This window comes from Astyanax mexicanus, chromosome 1, assembly GCF_023375975.1.
Source record: "Astyanax mexicanus isolate ESR-SI-001 chromosome 1, AstMex3_surface, whole genome shotgun sequence".
NCBI classification, from domain to species: Eukaryota; Metazoa; Chordata; class Actinopteri; order Characiformes; family Acestrorhamphidae; genus Astyanax; species Astyanax mexicanus.
Genome location: NC_064408.1, coordinates 114175505 through 114200000, shown reverse-complemented (window position 1 = coordinate 114200000; position 24496 = coordinate 114175505). Strand labels below are relative to the sequence as shown.

General features: G+C 35.0%; 2 protein-coding genes across 4 annotated transcripts in view; both read left to right on the top strand.

Annotated features, from left to right (window-relative positions):
* tmem147 (transmembrane protein 147) overlaps positions 1–7111 on the top strand; it is a 9169-nt gene extending 2058 nt beyond the window's left edge. Inside the window, exons 2-8 of the mRNA XM_049467547.1 lie at positions 23–129; positions 3028–3097; positions 3188–3253; positions 4355–4491; positions 5084–5168; positions 5487–5608; positions 6828–7111. Coding sequence (XP_049323504.1) covers positions 53–129; positions 3028–3097; positions 3188–3253; positions 4355–4491; positions 5084–5168; positions 5487–5608; positions 6828–6948 — 678 coding nt within the window. The 5' untranslated portion in view covers positions 23–52 and the 3' untranslated portion in view covers positions 6949–7111. The remainder of the gene's footprint in view (positions 1–22; positions 130–3027; positions 3098–3187; positions 3254–4354; positions 4492–5083; positions 5169–5486; positions 5609–6827) is intronic.
* Positions 7112–13244: 6133 nt separating this feature from the next.
* On the top strand, positions 13245–24322 carry LOC125783164 (sulfotransferase 2B1-like). Of its 3 annotated transcripts, none has more exons than XM_049467533.1 (6): positions 13245–13599; positions 16682–16890; positions 18554–18680; positions 21189–21283; positions 22523–22703; positions 22862–24322. In XM_049467533.1, the coding sequence occupies exons 1-6, from the start codon at positions 13461–13463 to the stop codon at positions 22975–22977; spliced, it is 867 nt and encodes a 288-aa protein (XP_049323490.1). In that variant the 5' UTR covers positions 13245–13460; the 3' UTR covers positions 22978–24322. The 3 variants fall into 3 exon arrangements, with proteins under 3 accessions (XP_049323490.1, XP_049323491.1, XP_049323492.1); XM_049467534.1 differs by lacking the exon at positions 13245–13599 and adding an exon at positions 15260–15580; XM_049467535.1 differs by lacking the exon at positions 13245–13599 and adding an exon at positions 15261–15359.
* Positions 24323–24496: the final 174 nt, after the last annotated feature.

Sequence of the window (24496 nt, the reverse complement as noted above, 5' to 3'; positions counted from 1 at the left end):
CTCCCTCTGTCTCTCTCATTAGGTTTAGGTTTAAACTCAGGCAGCTCCAGTCATGACGCTTTTTCACTTTGGAAACTGTTTTGCCCTGGCGTATTTCCCGTATTTCATCACATACAAATGCAGTGGACTGTAAGTACCATTTTTTACTAACTCTCTTAACTTTGTTTAGATGTTTGTTGCTGATAACCATGACAGGTGGTGCAGTGTACAGAATAGAAAAATAACATGCTGTAAAATAAATTATGTAAGGTATGAACTGTAAGAGCAGTATGAGAAGACAGAATAGAAGAATAACATGCACTAGTCTATGTAGAATTGATATAAACAACATTTACTAAAAAGAGGTAAATCAGTAATGGGTTTGGTAAATATGAATAAAGTGTGAATAAATAGAGAACAGGGTAGTGCAAGGAGGCATATAAGTCCATGCAGCATTCAGCAGGAGCACAGCTTCAGGAAAAAAAAGCTCTACCTGAGCCTGCTATTGTTCCTTTCTTAACTAAATACATAATATAGTTTATAATATATATTTTTAATGTAGGTTTTTTTTGTAACCTGTCAGTTACACTATCACTGAACATGGTACTTAGACTGGAGCGACTGGTATGTAGAAAAGGACCTTAAGTATAATCCTCTTATAGTATTTCCATATGCTGAGCCATAGGCTGTTCTTCAGAAGATGAGAGCTGAATTTCAGACATACCGGTAGGTTAAATCACTATCCTGTGATTTAAAGGTGCTAAAATGGTCAAAAAGGACTGGCAATTACAGCACAACCATTCCTGTAGTGTGAGCTGATTAGTTTTGCATAAACACAGGTGTGATTGTCTAACATGTCTCCAACAGGTATTCTTGTAGATACCACACTTTTCCTTGCAATACAGATTTGATGTTTTACTAAGCATGCACAATGAACTATATTGTTATGTTATTGTATTACATTATTATCATATTGGTATTGGCCAGTGTTGGGAAGGTTACTTTTAAAATGTAATCCCTTACAGATTACTGATTACATCACTCAAAATGTAATTTGTAACGTAATCAGTTACATTACTTCAAGTGAGTAACGTAATCTGATTACTTTGGATTACTTTAAATATCTAAAAAATTTTTAAGCCTGAATGAATGTAACAAATAGATAAACAAATAAAACAGCCTTTTCAATCACTCTATAAAAATACTTATGAAACCATTTCATCAAACAATTTTATGAAACACTTCTATAAATTGATGATAAAACCATTAAAAACCAAACAATGTACCAACAACTGTAAGCTATCTATTTGCAGGTTTGCCTCCAGTGTTAATTTTGACAACAAATTGTGATTTAGTCTTAGTCATAGTCTTGTGACGAAAATAGTATTTAGTTTTAGTCACAATTTAGTCATCTGAAATGTTTTTAGTTTTAGTCGACTTAATGTCATAAGAATATAGTAGACTAAAATTACAGTAAATTTAGTCGACTAAAATGTAAAGGGTGTAAATGTAAATGCTTTTTCATCAGTTCCCTTGAATTATTAACTCTACACGTATACGAAATGAAACGTTTAATAACCACTTGAGTAATATTGTTAATGTTTGAAAGTGAAATATATTTATATATGATTTAATGTATATTATTATTATTATTATTACTATTATTATTGTAGGTGTGTGACTATACATATTTTACATTTAAAATTTTGCTCTAGAAATCAGGTCATAAAACATCTGAATAGTTTAATTATAGTTTAAACAGAGCTGTAGATGCAAAAACTTTTAAAGGATCTAGTTTTATCTCCAGCACTAACAGCACACCTACTGTAGCTACAGTCTATAAATGAACACACATTCACACACTGTCCTGTAGAGATGCTCTCAGGATGTACAGAGAGACTTCATGAGTTAAAGTGAGAAACTTATGAGAAAGTGCTGTAAGGAACTTTACACAGACTTTTGGGTTCATAGATTCACTTATTTTATTGTTTTATTTTCGTTATATTATTGAGTTCCTTTCTGACCTGTTCCTGATTTAACACTAGCTATATCTTTCCCACTGTGAGACTAAACAGATGATCTGATCTTAATGAGTTAGGGTTCTGTATCAGTTCTGTGTTTTAGTGCACTGCCGAGTTAAACACCCCATCAGCTCATGAAATAACATCAGTATTAAAACGCGGATCTCTGCATGGAGATCTGTGTGACTCTGGTCTGCAGAAGCTGAAAGATTAGTGGTGTTTTTACCGGAGATGGAGTCGCTCCACGCGGTTTACACGTTATCTTGTTTTTCGCGACGTCAAAGGAGAAATATATCGGCCCTCTCTCTCTCTCTCTCCCTGCTGAACACTGTGGAGTTAACTTCCAGTCGAGCTCCGTATCGACAGTTTAATTCCGCGCGGCGCTGCTGCAGAAGAGGCGGGTACTCCACCTTCGCTAAAGTAGCAGTGATTGGATCTCTTCCTAACTGGTCCCTACCTTTCACAGACCTAAATCAGTTCTGTTTGGATTTCGTCCCTGCCAAACATTTTCGTCTCGTTTTTATTCGTTGACCAAAATGTCAGTTAATTTCGTCTCGTTGTGTGAGCGTGGAGCCGCTGTGAGCCGCTGCCCCTCCTCCCTGTGTGTGTGTGTGTGTGTGTGTGTGTGCAGCGAGACGGGAGGAGGGGCAGAGAGTTCCCTGTCATATCAGAGCGATTTCACCGCAAAATGTTATTTGCGTTTTGTCAGTGTTGGATTGGAAGAGCAAAAATAGGAAAGTACCGCAATGTAACCCTTTTATTTTAGCAGAGTAACTGTAATCTGATTACCACTCACTGAAGCAGTAACTGTAACGGATTACAGTTACCTATAATTTGTAATCTGATTACGTAACGCCGTTACATGTAATCCGTTACTTCCCAACACTGGTATTGGCCGATAATAGCTATTTTTGTAGAATCACCAGCATTTGTATTTATTTTTATATTATTATAAAATATTATATTATTATATTTTAAGTTAAAAATGGGTTCTATTCATAATATGCATATCTTGTTAATTTTTCAGGTCTGAATACAATGCATTCTGGAGATGTGTTCAAGCAGGGGCTACTTATCTCTTTGTACAGCTTTGTAAGGTAAGTATCAGTTTACTTACTGGAAGTGTTGCAGATGAAACGAACAGATTTGCATGACATTTTTTATTGATACTCTTTTGATTTTTACAGATGATGTTTCTTGCCACATTTTTCCCCACGTGGGAAGGAGGAGCCGGAGTGTACGACTTTGTCGGGGTAAATATCAGCTGATGTAATTTACTATAAACATACAGTCAGACAGTTTTATACACACACAGATTTATGAACTTTGCAATCATATTTGACTACATTTAGCTCTGGAAAAAATAATACAATATCAGTTTCTCTGCTATTTGCTATTTATAGGTAGCCTATATGTGTGAGTAAAATGTACATTGTTGTTTTATTCTATAAACTACTACGACATTTCTCCCAAATTCCAAATCAAAATGTTATAATTTAGAGCATTTATTTGCAGAAAATGGAAAATAGCTGAAATAACAAAAAAGATGCAGAACTTTCAGACTTCAGACAATGCAAAGAAAACAAGTTCACATTCATAAAGATTTAAGAGTTCAGAAATAATTTTTTGAATGGAATAACCCTGGTTTCATGCATCTTGGTATGTTATCCTCCACCAGTCTTCTCTGATTTTGCTATTTATAGTCAATGCTTGAGTAAAATGAACATTGTGGTTTTATTCTATTAACTACAGACAAATTTTCTCCCAAATTCCAAATAAATGTATAGTCATTTAGAGCATTTATTTGCAGAAAATGGATGAAATAACAAAAAAAGATGCAGAGCTTTAAGACCTCAAATAATACAAAGAAAGCAAGTTTTAAGGATTTAGAAATCCGGATTTGGTGGAATAACCCTGTTTTTTAATCACAGTTTTCATGCATCTTGGCATGTTCTCCTCCACCAGTCTTACACACTGCTTTTGGATAACTTTATGCTGCTTTACTCCTGGTGCAAAAATTAAAGCAGTTCAGCTTGGTTTGATGGCTTGTGATCATCCATCTTCCTCCTGATTATATTCCAGAGGTTTTTAATTTGGTAAAATCAAAGAAACTCAATTTTTAAATGGTCTCTTTTTTTTTAGAGCTGTATATAGGCAGTAGCTTATGGTCTTGATTCAGCTGCTAGGAAAGCTTATACATTTTCCTCCTACTGCTGTAGCTTGTTTGCTAAACAGAAGCTTGTTGCAGTATTGTGTGTTTATTATGAAATGACTAATTTTATTTATTTAAATCAGTGGGTTTGGTAGTGCTGTTTATGTTTTTCTAATTTTTGACATTTGCTTCTGCTGTACAGGAATTCATGAAGGCCACAGTGGACATGGCAGATCTGCTGGGTCTTCACCTTGTCATGTCCAGAAATGCTGGAAAGGGAGAATACAAAATAATGGTGGCTGCCATGGGCTGGGCCACTGCTGAACTGGTTATGTCAAGGTACTATATACACAAACACACACACATACACAAACAGACATACACACACAAGCAAGCAGAGCTACTTACATTAATTTACTTCCACTGCTGAATATTGATGTAATATTCCTGGCATGCCAAGTCATGTTTGAATCTTTAAATTACAATTTTACTTTTTTCAAAGTGTAAAGAACGACTACTGCAAAGTAATGTATTAAAATGCATGTATTTGCATGCACACATCATTCTGCTCTCGTTTAACTGACTTCTCCACAAGGGGGCGATATTAGAATTCAGATGTATTTTAGTGCTTTCCATAAATGGCACTGTGATCTTGTTTTCAAAATAAATTTGTGGTTGGGTTATTTCCTTAATTAAATCGAGGTGATTGTGCACAATAAAATTTAAAACATTTAGCCTTTACAGTAATGATTGTCTGACTATTGAACAGTTAATAGGATGTGGAAATATTTAAATGTTTTTTAGAACAAGGATCACAACCGTTCCCTTTTTTATAGACATAAGAAAATGTAGAGAAATGTGAAACAACCCACTACAAAATTATTTTATCTTTTTACTCCAAAGTTTAATGTATATTAATTTTTGTCAACAGGTGCATTCCTTTGTGGGTTGGGGCTCGAGGCATTGAATTTGACTGGAAATACATTCAAATGAGCTTCGATTCCAACATCAGTTTGGTGAGAGCATACGTTTTCCTTTGTATATTTGATGCTTTCTTTAACATAGAAATAAGGCTTTAATAACAATACATAAACTGTAAATACTGTAAAACATACGTACTATACCAAGTTTCTTCTGTTTGCCTTGATTGAACTGCGTCCAGTAGACCCCAACTAATGTGTTTTTTTTAAAAGCCAATACAAATTTTAGGAAGCTATCATAATGTAATATTTGTTTAAATTAGAAGTTGTATACTTTTTACAGTTTGGATTATACTGCTGAAATTATCTGTGTGTGGTGTTTCAGAGACTCAGTTAATTTCTGTGTTGATACAGGTTCACTATATTGCTATGGCTGCAGTAGTTTGGATGTTCACAAGATATGACCTTCCCAAAAGCTTCAGATTGCCTGTTACTGTACTGCTGGGGCTTTGTGTGTACAAGGCCTTCCTGATGGAGTGAGTACCCCACTATTCAAACATATTCATACATATCACATTTTCCACCATATTTTTAAGATATAAAACTAATTCTAATAACTGCAAAGTTGCATGGTATTCTTAAATGTCATAATTTTAGTTCTAAATGTGAGGTAGCCTTTTTTTTTTAGTTTAGTTCTGTTGTATGTTGTGAGTATGTGTACACCTACTACCCCCAATTGTAAAAACTGAGAGCTGTTAGAAATAAATATACTTTTAAACTTACCTTTAGGGCACAATATGTTGTTTCAACATCATTATTGTAATGTGCTTATCTCCAGCAGTTTTAACTGAAACTGTTGTGCTGCTTGATACAAATGCAAAAAAATAACCTGGTCTCTTTTTCATGACCTCTACCAGAGTAACATTATATCTGACTAATATAACAGGGCTCTAAACTAACTTTTGCACTGGTTGCACTGGTGGTCCTAACTTTTTTTTCTTAGGTGCACCAGCACAAATATTAGGTGCACCCAGCAGAAGTGGTTGTTTAGTTTTCTTAGCGGATTATTTGTGAGGTAAGGGGAAAATTGTGTAAATATGGTTTCGGTTTTTGTCAAACCATGATGAGTGCACATGAACACCAACAAACTTCATATTTTTTAATAAGCCATAAATCTCAATTGGCTGCATTTTAATGAAAAACGCTGATAATTGTATTTTTAATGTATGTATTACTTGTTTACCGAATTACACCTAAAAGGCATTTTCCCGGTATATTAATTCTTTTTTTAAACAAAACAAATCTTGAACAGAAATCACATCATATTTACAAGCTCCAGAGTTTCAAGCACAAGTGTCTTGGGTGCAGCAAATGTACAGATTCAAAATACATTAAAGCACTTGTTTGTTCATTTTTGGTTGTTTTTACACTAACAGATACAGAATAATGAACTAATATTGTTTGATTTACTCCAGAATTTGATACACCATGCTTCTTTTATTTCTAATAGATTTTGTAGACATCCCTCTTATTCTTAGTGTTTAAATATAAATACTGTGTATGTTGCTGAAAATGCAAACAATTTATATTTATAGCTTTTTTTTTTTTTTTTTTTTTGGGTCCATTTTTGTTATTACAATAACACTTGCTGTCTTTTACTGTCCCGAGAGGGAGAGGGAGAACAGGGTTGTGTTTTTTCAGTGGAAAGTCAGCAAATAGTGTTTTTATTCCTTCTCTCTCTCTCTGTGTCTATAGATTGTTTGTTCATGTGTTTCTGCTGGGAAGCTGGACAGCTCTGTTGGTGAAGGCGGTGCTCACTGGTGCCATCTCCCTCTGTTCTCTCTTCCTCTTCATCACACTGGTTCACAGCAACTGAGGCTTTTCTTATGTTTCTATACACTCAGGTATTTTGGAGGAAAAATACCCAACAATGCCATATAGGACATTTTGTCTAACAAAAGGGGGCCAGCTAAATTTCTAATTCTGTCTGTTGTATTTTTATTTGTGTTTCAAAGTAATAAATTAACATTGTACAGTAACCTTGTTGTTTGTATTAATTTATTTAAAATAACTTTAGCATATTCACTGGAATTAGTACTATGTCCCATGATTTTGCCATGTTTTCCTTGTCCCATGGAAGCTATTAAGACCTGCTTAGAATCCCATAATTCACAAGTCTTGGCATTTGAGCACACTGGCCTGTGTTTAGTCTTACTCACAAGATAGCATCTCACAAGGTGGACAGGTGGGGCATGCCCAATCTGTCACCTGAGGTAACATTACATGATCTACCCTCTAAAGCCTAAGTTCTAAAAATTAAGTGTTTTTGATCAACCTATCTTGATGCACAACTTTTAACTGCTGTCTGTATATAATAATCTGTAAGAGTAGTTTTGTTTAACGTGTACTATTTAGTTTCTAATGAAGTTTAAGTTTCAGTTAAACAGACCCAGTTTCACTGGGTCAGTAACGGTTGGCTGTAGGATGTGAATGCTTGATTTGTTTGCACTTGCTGCAGGCTATTTGAATAACAAAAACTGCAGTTAATGTAGGAGTAGTGTGACTAGTTTCCCAACCCTACCTAATGCTTATCTGCTTATTATACCCCCACAGCTACAACAATACGCCCATAGTTTTACCTTTTCAGTCACAGGGTGGTGGGTGGAGTCAAGAATAGCTGAAATAGCACTTTAAGGTCCATTACAGTAAAGTGAACAGGTCAACGAAAGGGCAAAGGACTTTGGGGACTGTCAAAAGTTAAAATTTCAACCAACATTACCACACCAACATGCCAGAAGTTATGGGATAACAGTGTGTAAGCTTATTATTAAGGCTGTGTTCAGACCGCAAGTGAAAGTGTCCCAAATCCAAGTCTTTTACGTAATTTGTAATATGTATGTGTCGTTTGTGTGGTTGTGTGAACAGCACAAAAACACACTGCAACTGACATTTTCAATTCCGATTTGGGCCACACCAAAATGTGGTATTAAAATCTAATACATATCCGATTTGCGGAATTCGGGCAACTTTTATATCAAGGAGAAGAAGAAAAAAAATTGTCAGTAGATGGGAAAATGGGAGGCAGCAGTTAGTGAGGACTTCATTGGTGAGATAGAGAGGTTATCTTATAAAAATTTAGACTGATCTCTCATTGATGGCTCATGGTTTGTATCTAATGAAATAGCATTAAAGGAAAAAAACACCTTAAAATCCATGAACATAAACTACAGAAGTGTCTGGTTCCATAAAGTGCCCCTTTTAGATCAAGCTTGAATGCATTCTCATTGATAAGCCCAGCTCAAGCTCTGAAACTTAATAGCTCTTATGTTGAAAAGGATGAAACCGAAACTTCATGTGAAGCATTACACAAAATAGGCCTATTAAAGCTGATGTCTGTAAGTTTTGGGATTTAGTCCTCTCTGGTGAGAATAGGTAATTGCATTGAGCATGCTGAAGAATCAGTTTAAACTGGGTGGGTGTGATAGGGTCTCCTTTCAGAGTGGATGATTCCGAATCCAGGTTATGTTCAGTCAGAGAGAGAGAGTGCGCTCAGTCAGAAACTTCACTCCTTTGTTTCTTTGTTTTAACTATAAAGTGAATGAGCTACTGAGTTGTGCGTTTTCCCTTCTGAAGTCTCCATTGCTCCACCAGCCGCTCGCGTTCAGTAAAACTGAGCCGGATCCTCTTTTAGAGGCTGTATGTGTGCGACCCGACACCCCAGTTTTTATGATGAATATATTAGGCTTAGCAGGGATGGTTGTTCCAGCACACTGGTACTGGTCCCTTCTCCCAGATTTAGGAGACTTTTACCTGCTGTACTATATGGACTATATTTTAGTCCATAAAGTCTAGTTTACTACAGTTTCCTCCACTTTTGCAGGTTTGTGTGTCAGGTCACAGTGATTTGTTGGGAAGCTCAGCTGCTGAGATCAACACTCCTGTTTGTGCAGTCTATCTCCCCTCAGAGGGTTTAATCCTTAGGGAACACCCCTGTAAGATGGCATCAGGAACAATAGAGAGTCTGATTGGAGGCGGGCATGTTAAAACTAGTCCATGCGTAAACAGAGTGAAATTAAGCACAACCTGAACAGTAACAGTCTTTAATTTTTTGAGTTTTTAATGCATCTACAGTTTTGTGCGTCCCTAATGTAGACCTGAATGCCGTTTAAGAGGTCTAAGTGATGTATGGGTATGTGTTTATGGAGAAGATTTAAATCAGGGTTGATCATTCATTGCTTATCTGTTTAGCAATGGTATTATTATAGATTATAAAACTAAACAAGAAACATTTTAGAGGGTGTTAATGTGATTGTTCCAATAAAAACACTTGAGTACAGTAGTATTTCCACTACATTCCTTCACAATAGTGTTTCAATCAAAGACACAAACACATAACACAACACAACATCAGCCAAATGAACATTAACGTGACCTCTCATCACTTTTGGTCCTCAAACCTTTTTTTTTTTTTTAATTAAATTACTTTGCTTATTCGTTGTATTCATTTATAAGACTTCAGGCTACACAGGAATCACATTTTCCACTTTTATTTGTCATAAAAGTCAAATATATAAAATGTGTCATCAATTAATTTCCTTAATTGATGACACATTGATGTGTCACCCAAGCCCTACACCACACTACACCAGCACGTGAGTGTGCAAGGTAGGAGACAGGTTGGAGACATCTAGCCCAAAGACTCCTAGCTCTACATTCTCCTGCCTGTGACACGTCTCCAACCTGTCTCCTACCTTGCACATTCACGGCCCAACAAAGATTTTAATCACTTTTTCAGAAAGTCAATAGACAAAATTACCAGTTCCAGGAAAAAAAATCTAAACAGAAAACATGTCTTTACTGATAAAAAAAAACAAGGTTCTAAGGAAAACTTTGCACAATATTCATGATATTTACAGCATTTGTCTCAAGATTTTATCTAGACTGAACTCTGTTACTCGGGTACGTTCCAACTCTGAAGGAGGGAATTCTACAAAATTTGAGAGAACTGAACCCTAGCACTAGGACTCCTTCCTATCTAAATGCAGCTAGAGGCTGCGTACAGATAAAGAGAAAAATGCAGTGTGTATAGTGGCACTGTCTGGAGGGACGGATTTGTTCACAATGTTACTACTGAACACATCACAAATCACAAACTCGTTTTGCTACTTTGCTACTGAAACTCAGTGTGCTACTATTTTATTACATTTACAGCATTTGGCTGGAACTCAGAGCGAGCCAGAGTGACTGTCACTGGAATCGTGTCACAGGCAGGAGAATGGAGAGTTAGGAGTCTAGCCCAAGGACTTCTAGTGGTGTAGTGGGATGTAGGGCTTGTGTGACACATCAAAAGAAATATATCCATTTTGCCTAACGTGAATCATCCCTTTGCAAAAATGTCTCTGTCTACTCAAAATGGGATGTGTCCCAAACTGCACAGTACCACACTATCACAAATAATATGTTACAATAGTGTACCATCATTAGAAGTGTGTTGTAGAGTGTGGTTTGGGACACAGCCATGGATTACTTTTTTTTTTTCCCCCAGACATTGAGCTGCAGCTACAACTGCTTTACATGCAGTACTTAAGATTCAAGATTCATTATTCAAAGAGTTTATTTTCATGTGCACAGTAAGAAACAAGTTTCCCCGTACAATGAAATTATTTCTTTGCTCCTCGCCAAGTATGCCGCATAAAGATAAAAATAGAAAATATACAATAAAGAAAGAAATAAACTAACTAAACATAAATTTTAAATTGGTGTTAAATTTACATCCAGGGTGGAAATATATACATGAAAACAGTAATGGAGTATGGATATTATTTACAAGTAAGCACAAACATCCCAAAGTATTTTGTCTTGACATCATTAGGTGCAGTCATCGTGTCAAATTAAAATGTAGAAAGGCTAATATTGGGTTACCTATCAATATGTGCTACTTAGTTTTCTTTTCATTTGTTTTCCTTAATAATTTTCCCCAGGTGCATTATACAACAATTGTTATTTGCTGGTTATTACTGTTATTATGTGCTTTGGTATAAAAAAAAGTGTATTATTTTTATTTAATTAAAATAATTGAATTATCAATATCTTTACCCGGATGATGAGTCTTTTTACAAGATCTGATTGATCTCTTGACTTACTCATCTCTTGATGAGCAGCTTTATCAAGCCCAGTGACAGTGCAGAGCTAAAATTCCTAATATTTTTCTAATCGTAACAAGTAAAAATATTTAAGTAATCCAAAATATCTTTCAACATATTTAACAGTATCAACTCAAGTAAAAGTATACAAGTACTGGTTGTAGGTTTAAAAGTAAAAGTAATGTAAGGGGGAAAAAATGCCATTATATATGTTTATATTTCTCATCCAACCACTATCAGATTCACTCTATCGAACGATGAGAAGACAGAATGAAAACTAAATAGAATTAAATAGTAACGAGGCTATTTTTAAAATATAGCAGAAAGTTCAGAAAATTGTGTGACTATGTAGAAGAAAGTAGAAGAAAAAAGTCGAATGAAAAATAATTACTCCAGTGAAATATAGATAGCCAATCTTTCTACTTAAGTAAGGTACTTCATTTAAAAAGTACTTGACACGTTTATAGATATACAGATCTGATATTATTTCTAGTAAATATTTTATACCTGATATCTAAAAACTAAATAGTTATTATACTAGTTATAATTAACTAAAAACTGAATTACAGAGATCTTGAATTATGAGAGATTGCAGCTGTTTTCACCGGTGTAATTTTAGGCTAAGAAATGTCACACTTATAATGTGATATACAGCTCTGGAAAAAAAGTATGAGACCACCTAAAAATGATGAGTTTCTTTGATTTCAAGAAATTGAAAACCTCTGGAATGAAGAGATAATGAAGAGAAAGCTGAACTGCTTGACTTTTTGCACCAGGAGTGCAAAGGCAGTGTGTAAGACTAGTGGAGGAGAACATGCCAAGATACATGAAAACTGTAATTAAAAAGCAGGGTTATTCCACAAATATTGATTTCTGAACGCTGAACTTGTTTTCTTTGCATTATTTGAGGTCTGAAAGCTCTGCATCTTTTTTGTTAATTCAGCCATTTCTCATTTTCTGCAAATAAATGCTCTAAATGACAATATATTTATTTGGAATTTGGGGGAATCCTGTCTGTAGTTTTTAGAATAAAACAACAATGTTAGTTTTACTCAAACCTACACCTTTAAATCGCAAAATTAGAAAAACTGATTCTAAAACTTAAGTGGTCTCTTTTTTCCCCCAGCGCTTTAGATATAAAATGTACAGTATTACTGCTCACATCATTTAAAGAGCGTGGCAGTAAAATAGTCTCAGGTGGAAAACAAGGTTATATGCATTCAGGTCTTGGAATAATACAGTTGTTTAACGTTTTGGAGTGTAGAAAAACAGTTTTGCAGTCTTAACCCTCCTATTATGTGGATTTGTCAGAACCAGCAGTCCCATATTGACCTGTCGCACGTTTAAGTATCCAAAAGATATCTGAAAACAATCTTAACAAGCAGTGTTAATGTTTAATTACTAACTCTGTTACTAATTATTATCAATATAATTAATATTTAGTGCAATTGTGTTTCTTTGATTTCACGAAATTGAAAACCTCTGGAATGAAGAGATAATGAAGAGAAAGCTGAACTGCTTGAATTTTTGCACCAGGAGTGGCATAAAGTTATCCAAAAGCAGTGTGTAAGACTGGTGGAGGAGAACATGCCTGTAATTTTACTTATGTTGATTTGTCAGAACCAGCAGTGTGTTCCCGGCCCATATTGACCTGTCGCGCGTTTAAGTATCCAAAAGATATCTGAAAACAATCTTAACAAGCAGTGTTAATATTTAATTACTAACTCCGTTACTAATTATTATCAATATAATTAATATTTAGTGCAATTGTGTTCCTTACCTCTAACAGGTAATGGTTCAGTTAGGATAATTCACTTGTTTTTCATAATATATATATATATATATATATATATTTTAAGACGGGTCAATTTGACCCCGTAACATAATAAGACAGGTCAATTTGACCCGTAACATAACAGGAGGGTTAAACTTAAACTGGAAAATCACTGGAGAATTACAGCAGCTCTCTCTCTCTCACACATATTGTGTTACCTGGACACAAAGGTGAAGCAGGTAAACTGTGGAGGAGGGAACAGTGAGAGGACTGGAGCAGCTCTGGCTGTCTGTGTGCTATCTGTAAGGATCTACGGGGCTGGGGAAAAAGAGATAAGTATGCAGTGTGTACAGTAGCACTGTAAGGAGGGCCTCTTTGTTCACAGGGCTGCTAGTTCTGCTGAACTCATTCACTACCTCACACAGACCCTCACTGTGCTGCTGCTGCTGTGCTGCTGCTTCAGGGGTTATTATGGCCAGTGAGAAGCTGTACAGAGTCTACCATGGACTTCCAGTACCTAAGATTGCTCATACAGAAGAGAGCCTGAGCTACTTAGAGGCGTTTGAAGTCACGGATGACGATATATTTGCTGTTACATATCCTAAATCCGGTGAGTAACGTTTTTTCACTCTTTTTCCATTCATTTTCTCTCTCTGTGTGGAGTTTTGAACGTTGCACAGCCGATAACGGCAAAACACCGAGGCGCGTTCAACTGTTACAGAGTGTTGCTGCGTCCTAAACCGTTTACCAGCACACTAGCTAACTAAGTAACTAACAAGATACATAGAGAGATACAAAAGAGCAATATGTGTAAAAATTATATTATAAAAAGTGACTGCAGGCACAGCACAATAATTCTTTCTTTCAATCGGAAAAAAATGAAAGGGAAAAAATGATCAAAAACCTTTTTTTTTTAACCCACATGAACTAAGCCAAGTGTGACATATTAATAAATACACATTATATGCATATATCCATATATTTACATACATACATACACATACTTATATACAAGTATTACAAATACTAGTGTTGTAATAATAATAATAATTGTAAAAAATTTTAAAAATAATATTAGTTATACAAATATTTAGTAGAATGTTTAGATATGTAAAACATATGAAATTATAATAATTAAAAAAAAAGAAAAGAAACTTAAACTTAAAATTAAATGTTAAATCCCTGCATTAAAGAGAATCTGTATTAAGATGTAATTAAATAAGCATAATATTGTTTATTATGGGATTACAGGAAATAATAATTGCTCAGCATAAGCCAAAAAAAGGATCCCATACTTAAAAAAGTTAAAGTTTTTGCTGGAGCCTTCTAACGTGCACAGCACGATCATTAACTCTAGATGGTATCATTAACTATACAACCCTAATTCCAATGAAGTTGGGACATTGTGTAAATCATAAATAATAACAGAAAAAGATGATTTGCAATTTCTTTTTTAACCTATATTCAATTAAATACACATCAAAGACAAGATATTTTATGTTCAAATGGATACACTTTATTTTTATTTTTTTGCAAATGTTCAATCATTTCGAATTTGATGCAACACGTTTTAAAGAAATTGGGACAGGAGCAATAAAAAAGGCTGGGAAAGTTGAGAAATGCTCAAAAAACACCTGTTTGAAAACTCCACAGGCAAATGGGTTAGTTGGAACAGGTTAGTGTCATGATTGGGTATAAAGAGAGCATCACTGAAAGGTTTAGTTCTTCACAAGCATAGACCAGGCCAGGTTCACCACTTTGTGAAAAACTGCGTGAGCAAACTGTCCAACAGTGTAAGAACAGTTTTATCGTATTCTGTTTTTATTCATGTTTATTACATTGTCATAACTTCATTGGAATTGGGGTTGTACATACAGTGAAAAGAAAGTGTCCTAGCCCTTTACAGATTTCTTTGGGTTTTTTTTTTTTTTTTTGCCATAACAACCAAACAAACCTGACTCAATATGAAAAAGCATTTCTGCTCTCTACCAAAAAATCCTGAAGGAGAATGTCCAGCCATTAGTTCATGACCTTAAGCTCAGGCTCGCTTGGGTTCTTCAGCAGGACAATGATCCAAAGCACATCAACAAGTCCACCTCAGAAGGGCTCAAAAAAAAGAGCAAAATTACGGTTTTGGAGTAGTTTAGTTAAAGTCTGATTGAGTAGTAGCCTGTAGTGTAGTGAACTACAGTAGTATGAGGATTTGAACACAGCCCTGGTTTACTTCCTTGCTACTTCCTGAGGGACAATACAAAGGGTCTGAATTGCTCAAGGACGCTCTCTCTAGACAGATTTACATGGGTTGCAGTTAGTTCACTTCTGGGCAGCAGCTGAGTAGAGATCTTCTGAGTAGACTTCTTAGTTTCTGCAGTGAGTATATTACAGAATATCGCTTACTATTGAACTACTGGAGCCTGGAGTCTTTATATTGCTGGTTTACTTCACCTCTTTTTTAATGGAGAATAAGAACTATATCATGTACAATGGGCTGATGTGCCCAGCTGAGAGCCATAGTACTGAGAGCTTAAAGTATTTTGAGAACTTTCAAATCAAAGATCCAGATGTCCTTGTCATCTCTTATCCAAAATCAGGTGAGAACAGTATGTGTATCATTATTAGAACACTGTGTCTTTTGGCCTTTATAACTAATGTAAAAATAATGTATCATATTTGTAGACTTCTTACTGCACAGAAATCATACTTCTCCAGCTTAATCACTTTATATTTTCACTTTATATTTCTTGTTATGCATGTGTGTGTGTATCCCCCTGTCATGGCAAGCTGCAGGACAGGGTGGACAATAAGTGGGTGGACAGTTTAAGAAAAAAACATTTAGTGCATTTAATGAAAATGTGTTTGACCTAGAGTTGTAAATATGTTAAATTAATTATAGTTAGTTGACCTTGTTCTGTGATTTATAAATATTTTTGCCATGGCAGGATGACACTTTAAGCCAAGTATAGAAACAAAATGTGTAATGCTAAGTAAAATAAACAAAATTAATTGCTGAATAAACAGCATATACAGTGTATTCTATAGAAAATAACCAGTGTAAAACTACTTACTGATATTTTTTAAACTAAAATGTTTAAGAAAATACAATTTAGAAAAAAATATACATTGCAAAAAATCTTCTCACAAAAACTAGAGAAAATATATGTAAATTGAGATGTATATGCTTAGGTTTTTAATGTCTTAAATAAATGTGCCAGTGGGGTAAGCACATTTTTTGTAATATAAGCAATCGCAAAGTCTTAAAATGAGTGAAGTAAGCTTCAATCATTCACAAAAATTACATTTGTGCTAAAAAATAAGGTTAACATTTTAAGTAAGACTAATTAAGATGATTTATTTCTAAAATAAGCAACATAATGTTACACAATGCTTGGTAAGACCAATAATCTTTTAATTAAGCTTTTTTTGCTTTAGAATTAGCTAATTTCACATGCTAAGATTAATATGTATATATTTACACTGCAAAAAATCCATTGGCAAAAACTAGACAAAATATATGCAAATTAAGACAAATATATGTATATTAAGCAAATAAATCTGCCAATGGGGTAAGCTAAATTTTCTTAGTAAGATTTCTTACAAAAAGCAATGGCAAAGTCTCAAAATGAGTGAAGTAACACCTAAATCAAGCAAATATTAAGCTATATTATGCACTCTTTTAATTTTTAATTCTCCAGGTACAACATGGATGCAGGAAATCCTCCCCTTGCTGCTGAATGGAGGAGATCTTCAGCCAGTGGAGAAAATTCCCAACTGGGACAGGGTTCCTTGGCTTGAGGAGACACGTCTCGCCCTGGTCGTGGACAAGTTGACCCCTCCACGAGCCATGGTGTCCCATATGCATTATCACCTGATGCCTCCCTCGTTCCACTCTTCTAAAGCCAAGGTAAAACATCTGGAATGAACAATGAATAGTTTAGCTTCTTTAGTCTCGATTATCACGAAAGATAATTCCAAGATCATATCCACTTATGCTGATCATATCTTAGTCACATTACGGTCATTTTTCTCCTGATGTGGGCTTTCTGCGTTATGCATTATGGGCTGTTTTATCTTAAGTTTGCATCTCTGTTTAATCCATTCCTTGTTGTATTCCTGCAGTTGTCTGATTATTCAAGTATTCAAATAAACTGTATAATCTGATTTATTAGACTGGAGTATGATTTATAACTCTGATTAAGAAATCTAATTAAAAAATATGGATTTTAGCTCAGTTATGGTATTTTTTAGTGCAATAACCAACGTAGGAGTAAAAACAGACCATGGTAGCAAAAAAAGTGAGCAGTTTTTAGCACAGCACCTGTGAGATGAAGACAAAACACTTTTGGAGCAGCACTGAAACTAAATGATTTAAATAATCTACATCTTCTAAGTGATATGTAATCATATTGCAGCTTGATGTGTTAAAAAGGCTGCAGCACATTGTTTATATGATATCTTATTCTGTGAGATTATTGGCTAATTTCAAAGAAAAATTAAATTATTGTCTTACTTACACTCTAAGAAATATAAGTACAGATTTGTACTTAAAAGAGTACAAAGCTTGTCGCTGGGGCTGTACCTTATATTAAGGTTCAAAAAAGTACCTTTCAGTGAAAGTCCTTTTTTGTACCCATGTTTTTTGTGCCAGTAAAGATTATAAAGATTATAAACATTGTCATCAACTAAATATGGCTCAAAAACTTGATGATACAAAATTGTCTGGCTTTCAAATAAAAAATGTGCAATTTAAATATATACTGTTCATTAGTGCAGTGATACAGAATACTGAATGTACCCTTTGGCTGGTTAAATGGTACAAATCTGTACTTATTGCTGTTAGAAATGACTTTGTACTTCAGAGGGAACAAATCTGACCCTGTAAAGACCAATATTGTACCTTTGAGGGTACAATTATGAAGAGTGTACCTTCGAGTACAAAAAAGTACTCATATCGTACCTCTGTTTTTTAGAGTGTATGTAAACTCATAGATTTCTCATTATTTGATTGTACAGGTTTATATAAACACATCATTCGGATTTTAATTATAAAGTGCATATAAATTCAATCATTGTGTCCAAATTTGAACAAAATGTGGCCAAATACAGAATACATTTACACAGACTTGGCTGTTTTTTTTTATTAATTTTACCATTTTTAACGAAATAGCCTAAATGTGTCTTGCCTTTCAAAGAAAAAGCAATTACAAAACTACAGTTTAAAAATATATATTTTTAAGATGAACATTATTAAGAGCCCAGTAGTTATTTGTTGGCGTCATAACAACCTGAAACCAACTTTATATGCCATTTTTGGTTGAATAATTTTAATTGCTGAATATATAGTTAGTATTTAATTAAATCAAAACGCTTTAAAATTAAATTTCTGCACATTAAAAGTCCAGAAATGTGTTGTTTTGGAAGTACAATGTGTTATTAAAACAGTGATATTCTACTTACTGTACATTACTGCTAGATAATTTCCACAAAAAAAAAACAACAACTAATCATGTATAAAATATCATCTTAATATCCACACTGCTTATTCATTCTCTTTCTTTTTTTCCTAGGTCATTTACATTGCAAGAAACCCCAAAGATATCTTGGTGTCTTCTTTTTATTTCCACCAAATGGCCAGCTTTCTGGATGATCCAGGAACGTTTGAAGAGTTCACTGAGAAGTTTCTAGCTGGACAGGGTGAGAGCCTCAAATCTGATGTGCTTTTACATAGGGATGGGTGATATGGTGAAAATATTATATCATGATACACAATATTGATGACAATACACATAATTATAGATAGAATATATCAGAAGGAGCAGATTCCTAAAAATGACTATACCAGCCTGCCCTGCATATTTATGACTTTTTTTTTTTTTTTTACAACACACCTGATTCAACTAATCAGCTCATTAACAAGAGCTTTCAGAGTGTCAGTGGGTGAGTTAAAGCACACAATCCTCTAAAATGTGCTAGGCAGGGGGGGGGGGGGGGGGCATCAGGACCAGGATTGAAGAACACTATATTAAACTGTACAGTTAAGTACTGTACTGTATATACTTTTGCTGCACTTCATCCAGTTAAACAGGACTAATTTGCAGTTAGTCATTGTTCTATAAGTACTGACAAAATGTACATTGTGTATCACAATAACGGGAATTTGTTATACCGTATTTTTCGGACTATAAGGCGCACTTAAAAACTTTTAATTTTCACAAAAATTGACAGTGCGTCTTATAATACGGTGCGCCTTTTGTATGGATTTTACTCGTCAGGTTGTAAGGAGCAGTAAACACACACTCCGTGCAGCGTTATAGAGAGTTTCAGTGCTATACAGAGTCCAGAGCCGTGCAGCTCCGAGGCTGGAGCAGCAATAGCATTAGCTAGATGCTAACCGCTAAGCTAGCTAGCTTATTCACTGTTCAGAGATCAGTATTATCTAAATTTTACTCGTCAGGTTGTAAGGAGCAGTAAACACACACTCCGTGCAGCGTTATACAGAGTTTCAGTGCTATACAGAGTCCAGAGCCGTGCAGCTCCGAGGCTGGAGCAGCAAATAGCATTAGCTAGCTTATTCACTGTTCAGAGATCAGTATTATCTAAATTTTACCCGTCAGGTGTAAGGAGCAGTAAACACACACTCCGTGCAGAGCAGCAATAGCATTAGCTAGATGCTTACCGCTTAGCTAGCTAGCTTTTTCACTGTTCAGAGATCAGTATTATCTAAATTTTACCCGTCAGGTGTAAGGAGCAGTAAACACACACTCCGTGCAGAGCCGTGCCGCTCCGAGGCTGGAGCAGCAATAGCATTAGCTAGATGCTAACCGCTTAGCTAGCTAGCTTTTTCACTGTTCAGAGATCAGTATTTTCTAAATTTAGCACTTTTAATACTGCTGGAGCAGTATTATTAGAGTTAGATGCTAATCGCTAAGCGTTCACCGTTCAGAGGTGAGTTATCGGCCTGTAAGTCTGTGCTGCTTTGCCTGGCTAGCATTAGCTAGATGCTAAGCGCTAACTCTCTCAGAGGTGAGTTTTATCAGCCTGTAATCTGCTTGTTTACCGTGTTAAAACAAGCTACGGGGGACGAATCGCTAGCTAATATCTCACTGTCTTACCAGAACACGCAGGATTACTCAGTGTAACGCTGTCGTTTAAGTTTGGGTTAACTTTACTAGTTTAGGTGACTAGCTAGCGTGCTAGCGGATAGCTATGCTAACGCTGGTGCAGCAAGCCTTAGTGGACATCTGGAAATCTAAGCTTACTGTAAATAAACTGAAGCACGTTACTCACCCAAATAAACAGTTTTCAGGAGAGGAATCTGTGTAGATTAATATCCAGCACTCGTTTGACTTTGAAAGAGCTAACGTTAGATTTGTATACTGAGACGCTCCACCGGCAAGCGACCACCCCCGGTGGGGGAAGGGAAACATGGCGCCACCCCTGTTCACTTTGATATAGGCACCCTTTCTAGTGTCACTTAACGCGCCTTATAATGCGATGCGCCCTATGTATGGAAAAATAGCAGAAAATAGGCGTTCTTTGATAGTGCGTCTTATAATACGGTGCGCCTTATAGTCCGAAAAATACGGTAATGTGATAAAACAGTGATTGTCAATCGGTGGGACGTGACCACTTGTAAAAAGGTCTGTGCTTGTAAGAAAAGTAAATCAAAAGTAAAGGACATGCACAAGTGACTCACTGACTTCCAATAAAATTTATGCAGTTTAGATATTCAAATTTATTGTAGTAACCTTTGTACATGCAGTTGGCATGGTCCTCCTCAGTTTCTTATTAAAGTACTCTGAATGCAAAGATATGCAGAGAAGAAGATATCTAATTTTGTGGCCTTGTTTATTTTGTGCAGTTTTGATATTTGATTTTATTGCAGTAACTGTTAAACATGTGTTTATCATGTTCCTCGTCAGTTTCTTAAAACATGCTTTTAAATTCACTATGCATGCATATGTATTCTTAAAATAGTTATAAAAAAGGCTATTTTTCAAAAATAAATTAGTTTGGTTGGTATAATTGATATTCTATAAGTGCGGGTCACGACTTAATGAGCATGAGAAAATGTGGGTTCTGGGCTGAGACCAGTGGAGAACCCCTGGAAGAGAAGTTTTGCCATGTTGCCCACTCTTACTTTTAACATATTCTTACTTGATGATTAAAGATATACTGATGAGCTGATTTTTTTATGTGCAGTTCTTTTTGGAAAGTGGACCGATCATGTGAAGAGCTGGAGAAACACAGATCTAGGAGACCGGATTCTGTACATCACTTACGAGGAGCTGATCCAGGTAAAGTCCCTCCAGTGTGGGCAGTCTGTCTGTATATGGAGCTGTGTTATGTTTGTGGACTGCTTTTTAGTAAAACGAACATTGTTGTTTTAGTCTATAAACTACGGACAACATTTCTCCCAAATTCCAAATAAAAATATTGTAATTTAGAGCATTTATTTGCAGAAAATGAGAAAAGACTGAAATAACAAAAAACATGCAGAGCTTTCAGACCTCAAATAATGCAAAGAAAACAAGTTCAGAAATCAATATTTGGTGGAATAACCCTGTTTTTGAATCACATTCTTCATGCATCAGTCTTACACACTGCTTTTGGATAACTTTATTCCACTCCTGGTGCACAATTTAAGCAGTTCAGTTTGGTTTGATGGCTTGTGATAATCCATCTTCCTCTTGATTATATTCCAGAGGTTTTCAATTTGGTAAAATCAAGAAAAAACATCATTAAGCGGTCTCTTATTTTTTTTCTTATTTTTTCCAGAGCTGTATGTACAGTGTTTTCTGCATAGTTTACTAAAGTGTACATTCAGGTTCTATAAATTGAGGAATGGTCTATTTATTACACAATATGGCTATGGATCAGTTCAGTGTGGATTAGTTCATGCAGTGTCTGAGCTCAAATGTACCTAGAATTCAGGCTCAACAGCTTTGGATATTTAGTGTCAGAGCAAGTGACAAAGCATATTTGCTACTCTGTATATGGGTTTTGCGAAAATACATGAATATAATGTAATATAACCAGATTTCCTTACTGAGCATTTAATTTTCCATCATTTTCTGGCTAGCGCTAGTTGTTAGCCGCTAATGCTAATGCTGCTGCACCCAGTCTTAGTGGAAATCTGGAAATCTAAGCTTACTGTTAATTAAGAGAAGCGCTTTACTCACCCAAATAAACAGTTTTCAGGAGAGAAAACTGTGTAGATTAACATCCAGCGTTTTGTTAACTTACTTAGCTTAACTAAATTAGAAGGGAAACATGACAACACTCCTGTTCCTTACTATTGACCAGAAAATAGACGTTTATATTGATAGTGCACCTTGATCCGATATGCCTTATCATGCGAAAAATACTGTTTAGTTAAAACAGATTGATAGCCTGTTACAAATATATTTAGAACAAAAGTAATACCTTAAATAAATAAAGTAGGTAAAGTAGTAATTTATTTATATTTATATATCAGATTTATGATGTAATAATAAAAGTATGTATGTTTTATATGCTTTGTGCTTCCCTTGCAGGATCTTCGGGAGGTTCTGAAGCGCATTTTGCACTTTCTTGGACGGGAGATGAGCGAAGATGCTCTGGATCGTGTGACTGATCACTGTCTGTTTGAAAACATGAAGAAAAACCAAATGTCTAATTACTCTCTGGTGCCTAAGGACATCATGGATAGCAATAAGTCACCTTTTCTCAGAAAAGGTAGGCAAATTAAAGCATTTCCCTCAAGCTGTTCTCCTGAAAGTTCCTATAAGTAAACCTGTACGTGCTGTTGAAAGGTACATTTGTGCATGATTTGGGAAACTTTAGTAGACTTCTAAAATTGATCTTTTTCTTTGTCTTCTGTTGTTGTTTTTAAGGGATTTCTGGAGACTGGAAAAATCACTTCAGCCCTGAGTTGGAGGCCAAATTCAACACTGTCATTCGTAAAGAAATGGAGGGCAGTGGTGTAGAGTTTCCATGGGATAAAGAATGAAAAATGCCTTTATTTAAATGAATTAAAGAGTTACTGTAGTCCATTCCAAATATATATTCATAAAAATCACTGTATTCTCAGCTGTTTTTTTGGCAGCTGCAATAACGGTTGGTTTCTTCAGTCAGTTGAACTTGCATAAGGTGTGAAACAGTGCAGTTAAGTGGAGCCCCTTTGTCTGTTTATTGCAAAAGCAACACACACTCCTGAAGCTCTTGTGCAAATCAAAGGTTGCTAGAACAAAGACCACAAACGGCAAAGCACACACACACACACACACACACACACACATAAAACAAACACACACACACAACAGCCGTAAACAATAAACAAAGCACTGGCAAACTAAGAAAATCAGTGTGTTTTATAACAGGGCTGTGTATTAAAAAGAGCCTGACAATATGATATATATATATATATATATCACAATACAGGGGATACAATATACGATTGATATATGTATATATATGATTTTTTTTAAATATGATTTTTTTGGAAACCAAAACTATACTTATAAAAAACACACATCAAATACAATACATAATATATATATATATATATATATATTGATCTTTTATACTTACATAATTATTTGAAAGATCAAAATGTTGTACATTTAAATTATACTTTAAAAAATAATGAATAATATTTAACAGTGCAATTCACACATTTAAGTTTAAACAAGGCTTTGTTTAAGTAGTGACATTTGCTTATTTTAAATTTGCATATTTTAAATATTCGGATCCATAAATCTCTCAATAAACAAGAAACATCTTTGGTTCTCAAAAAAAACATAAACTTTGTCAGATAAAAATATAACCATATAAGAATATAACCATAAAATCATTACCACCAATCACAGAGTTGTCTCATCTAGTTTATATCTATGACTTTTTGAATCATATAAAATCTGAAAAGTTAAAGCTAAGAACTAAACAAAACTAACATGAAAATAAATGAATAACACCTTTAAATATTTCAGTTTATAAAATGTTGTATGAATGCAATCAAAATACAACAAATTCTGATTCAGATGTATATGTCAGTTTTTAAGCTAAAGGAAAATAAAAGTTTTATTTTTATTTCAATCAGAACAGTGGAATCTGAGGACACACTGTCTAGTGAGCGGCATTTAAACACAACAGTCTAATATAACTCAACTGTCTGTATGTATGGATTGAACTGCTGACTGGAACTCTTTTAATCCTTTTAATCGTGTTGATTGATGATTAAACCAACAATGAACATAATCATATATTGTTGTAATGTTACTGCATTTTTTCAAAGTTTTAATAAGTTATGTACTTATATACCAGCAGAGAAAAAGAATAAAGTCTGCTGCTCTAAATGTTTTTGTAGTGTCTTGTTTTTACACACTTTCAGTCCAGTCAACACCCCTTCTGTTCAATGCATTCAGCTACTTTAAGTTGTCCCCACATCTGGAATCTTATAAAGCTATCTAGTCAGATGACTCCATGGAGGAACAACGACACAACTAGGCACAATTTGGACAGGATCACTG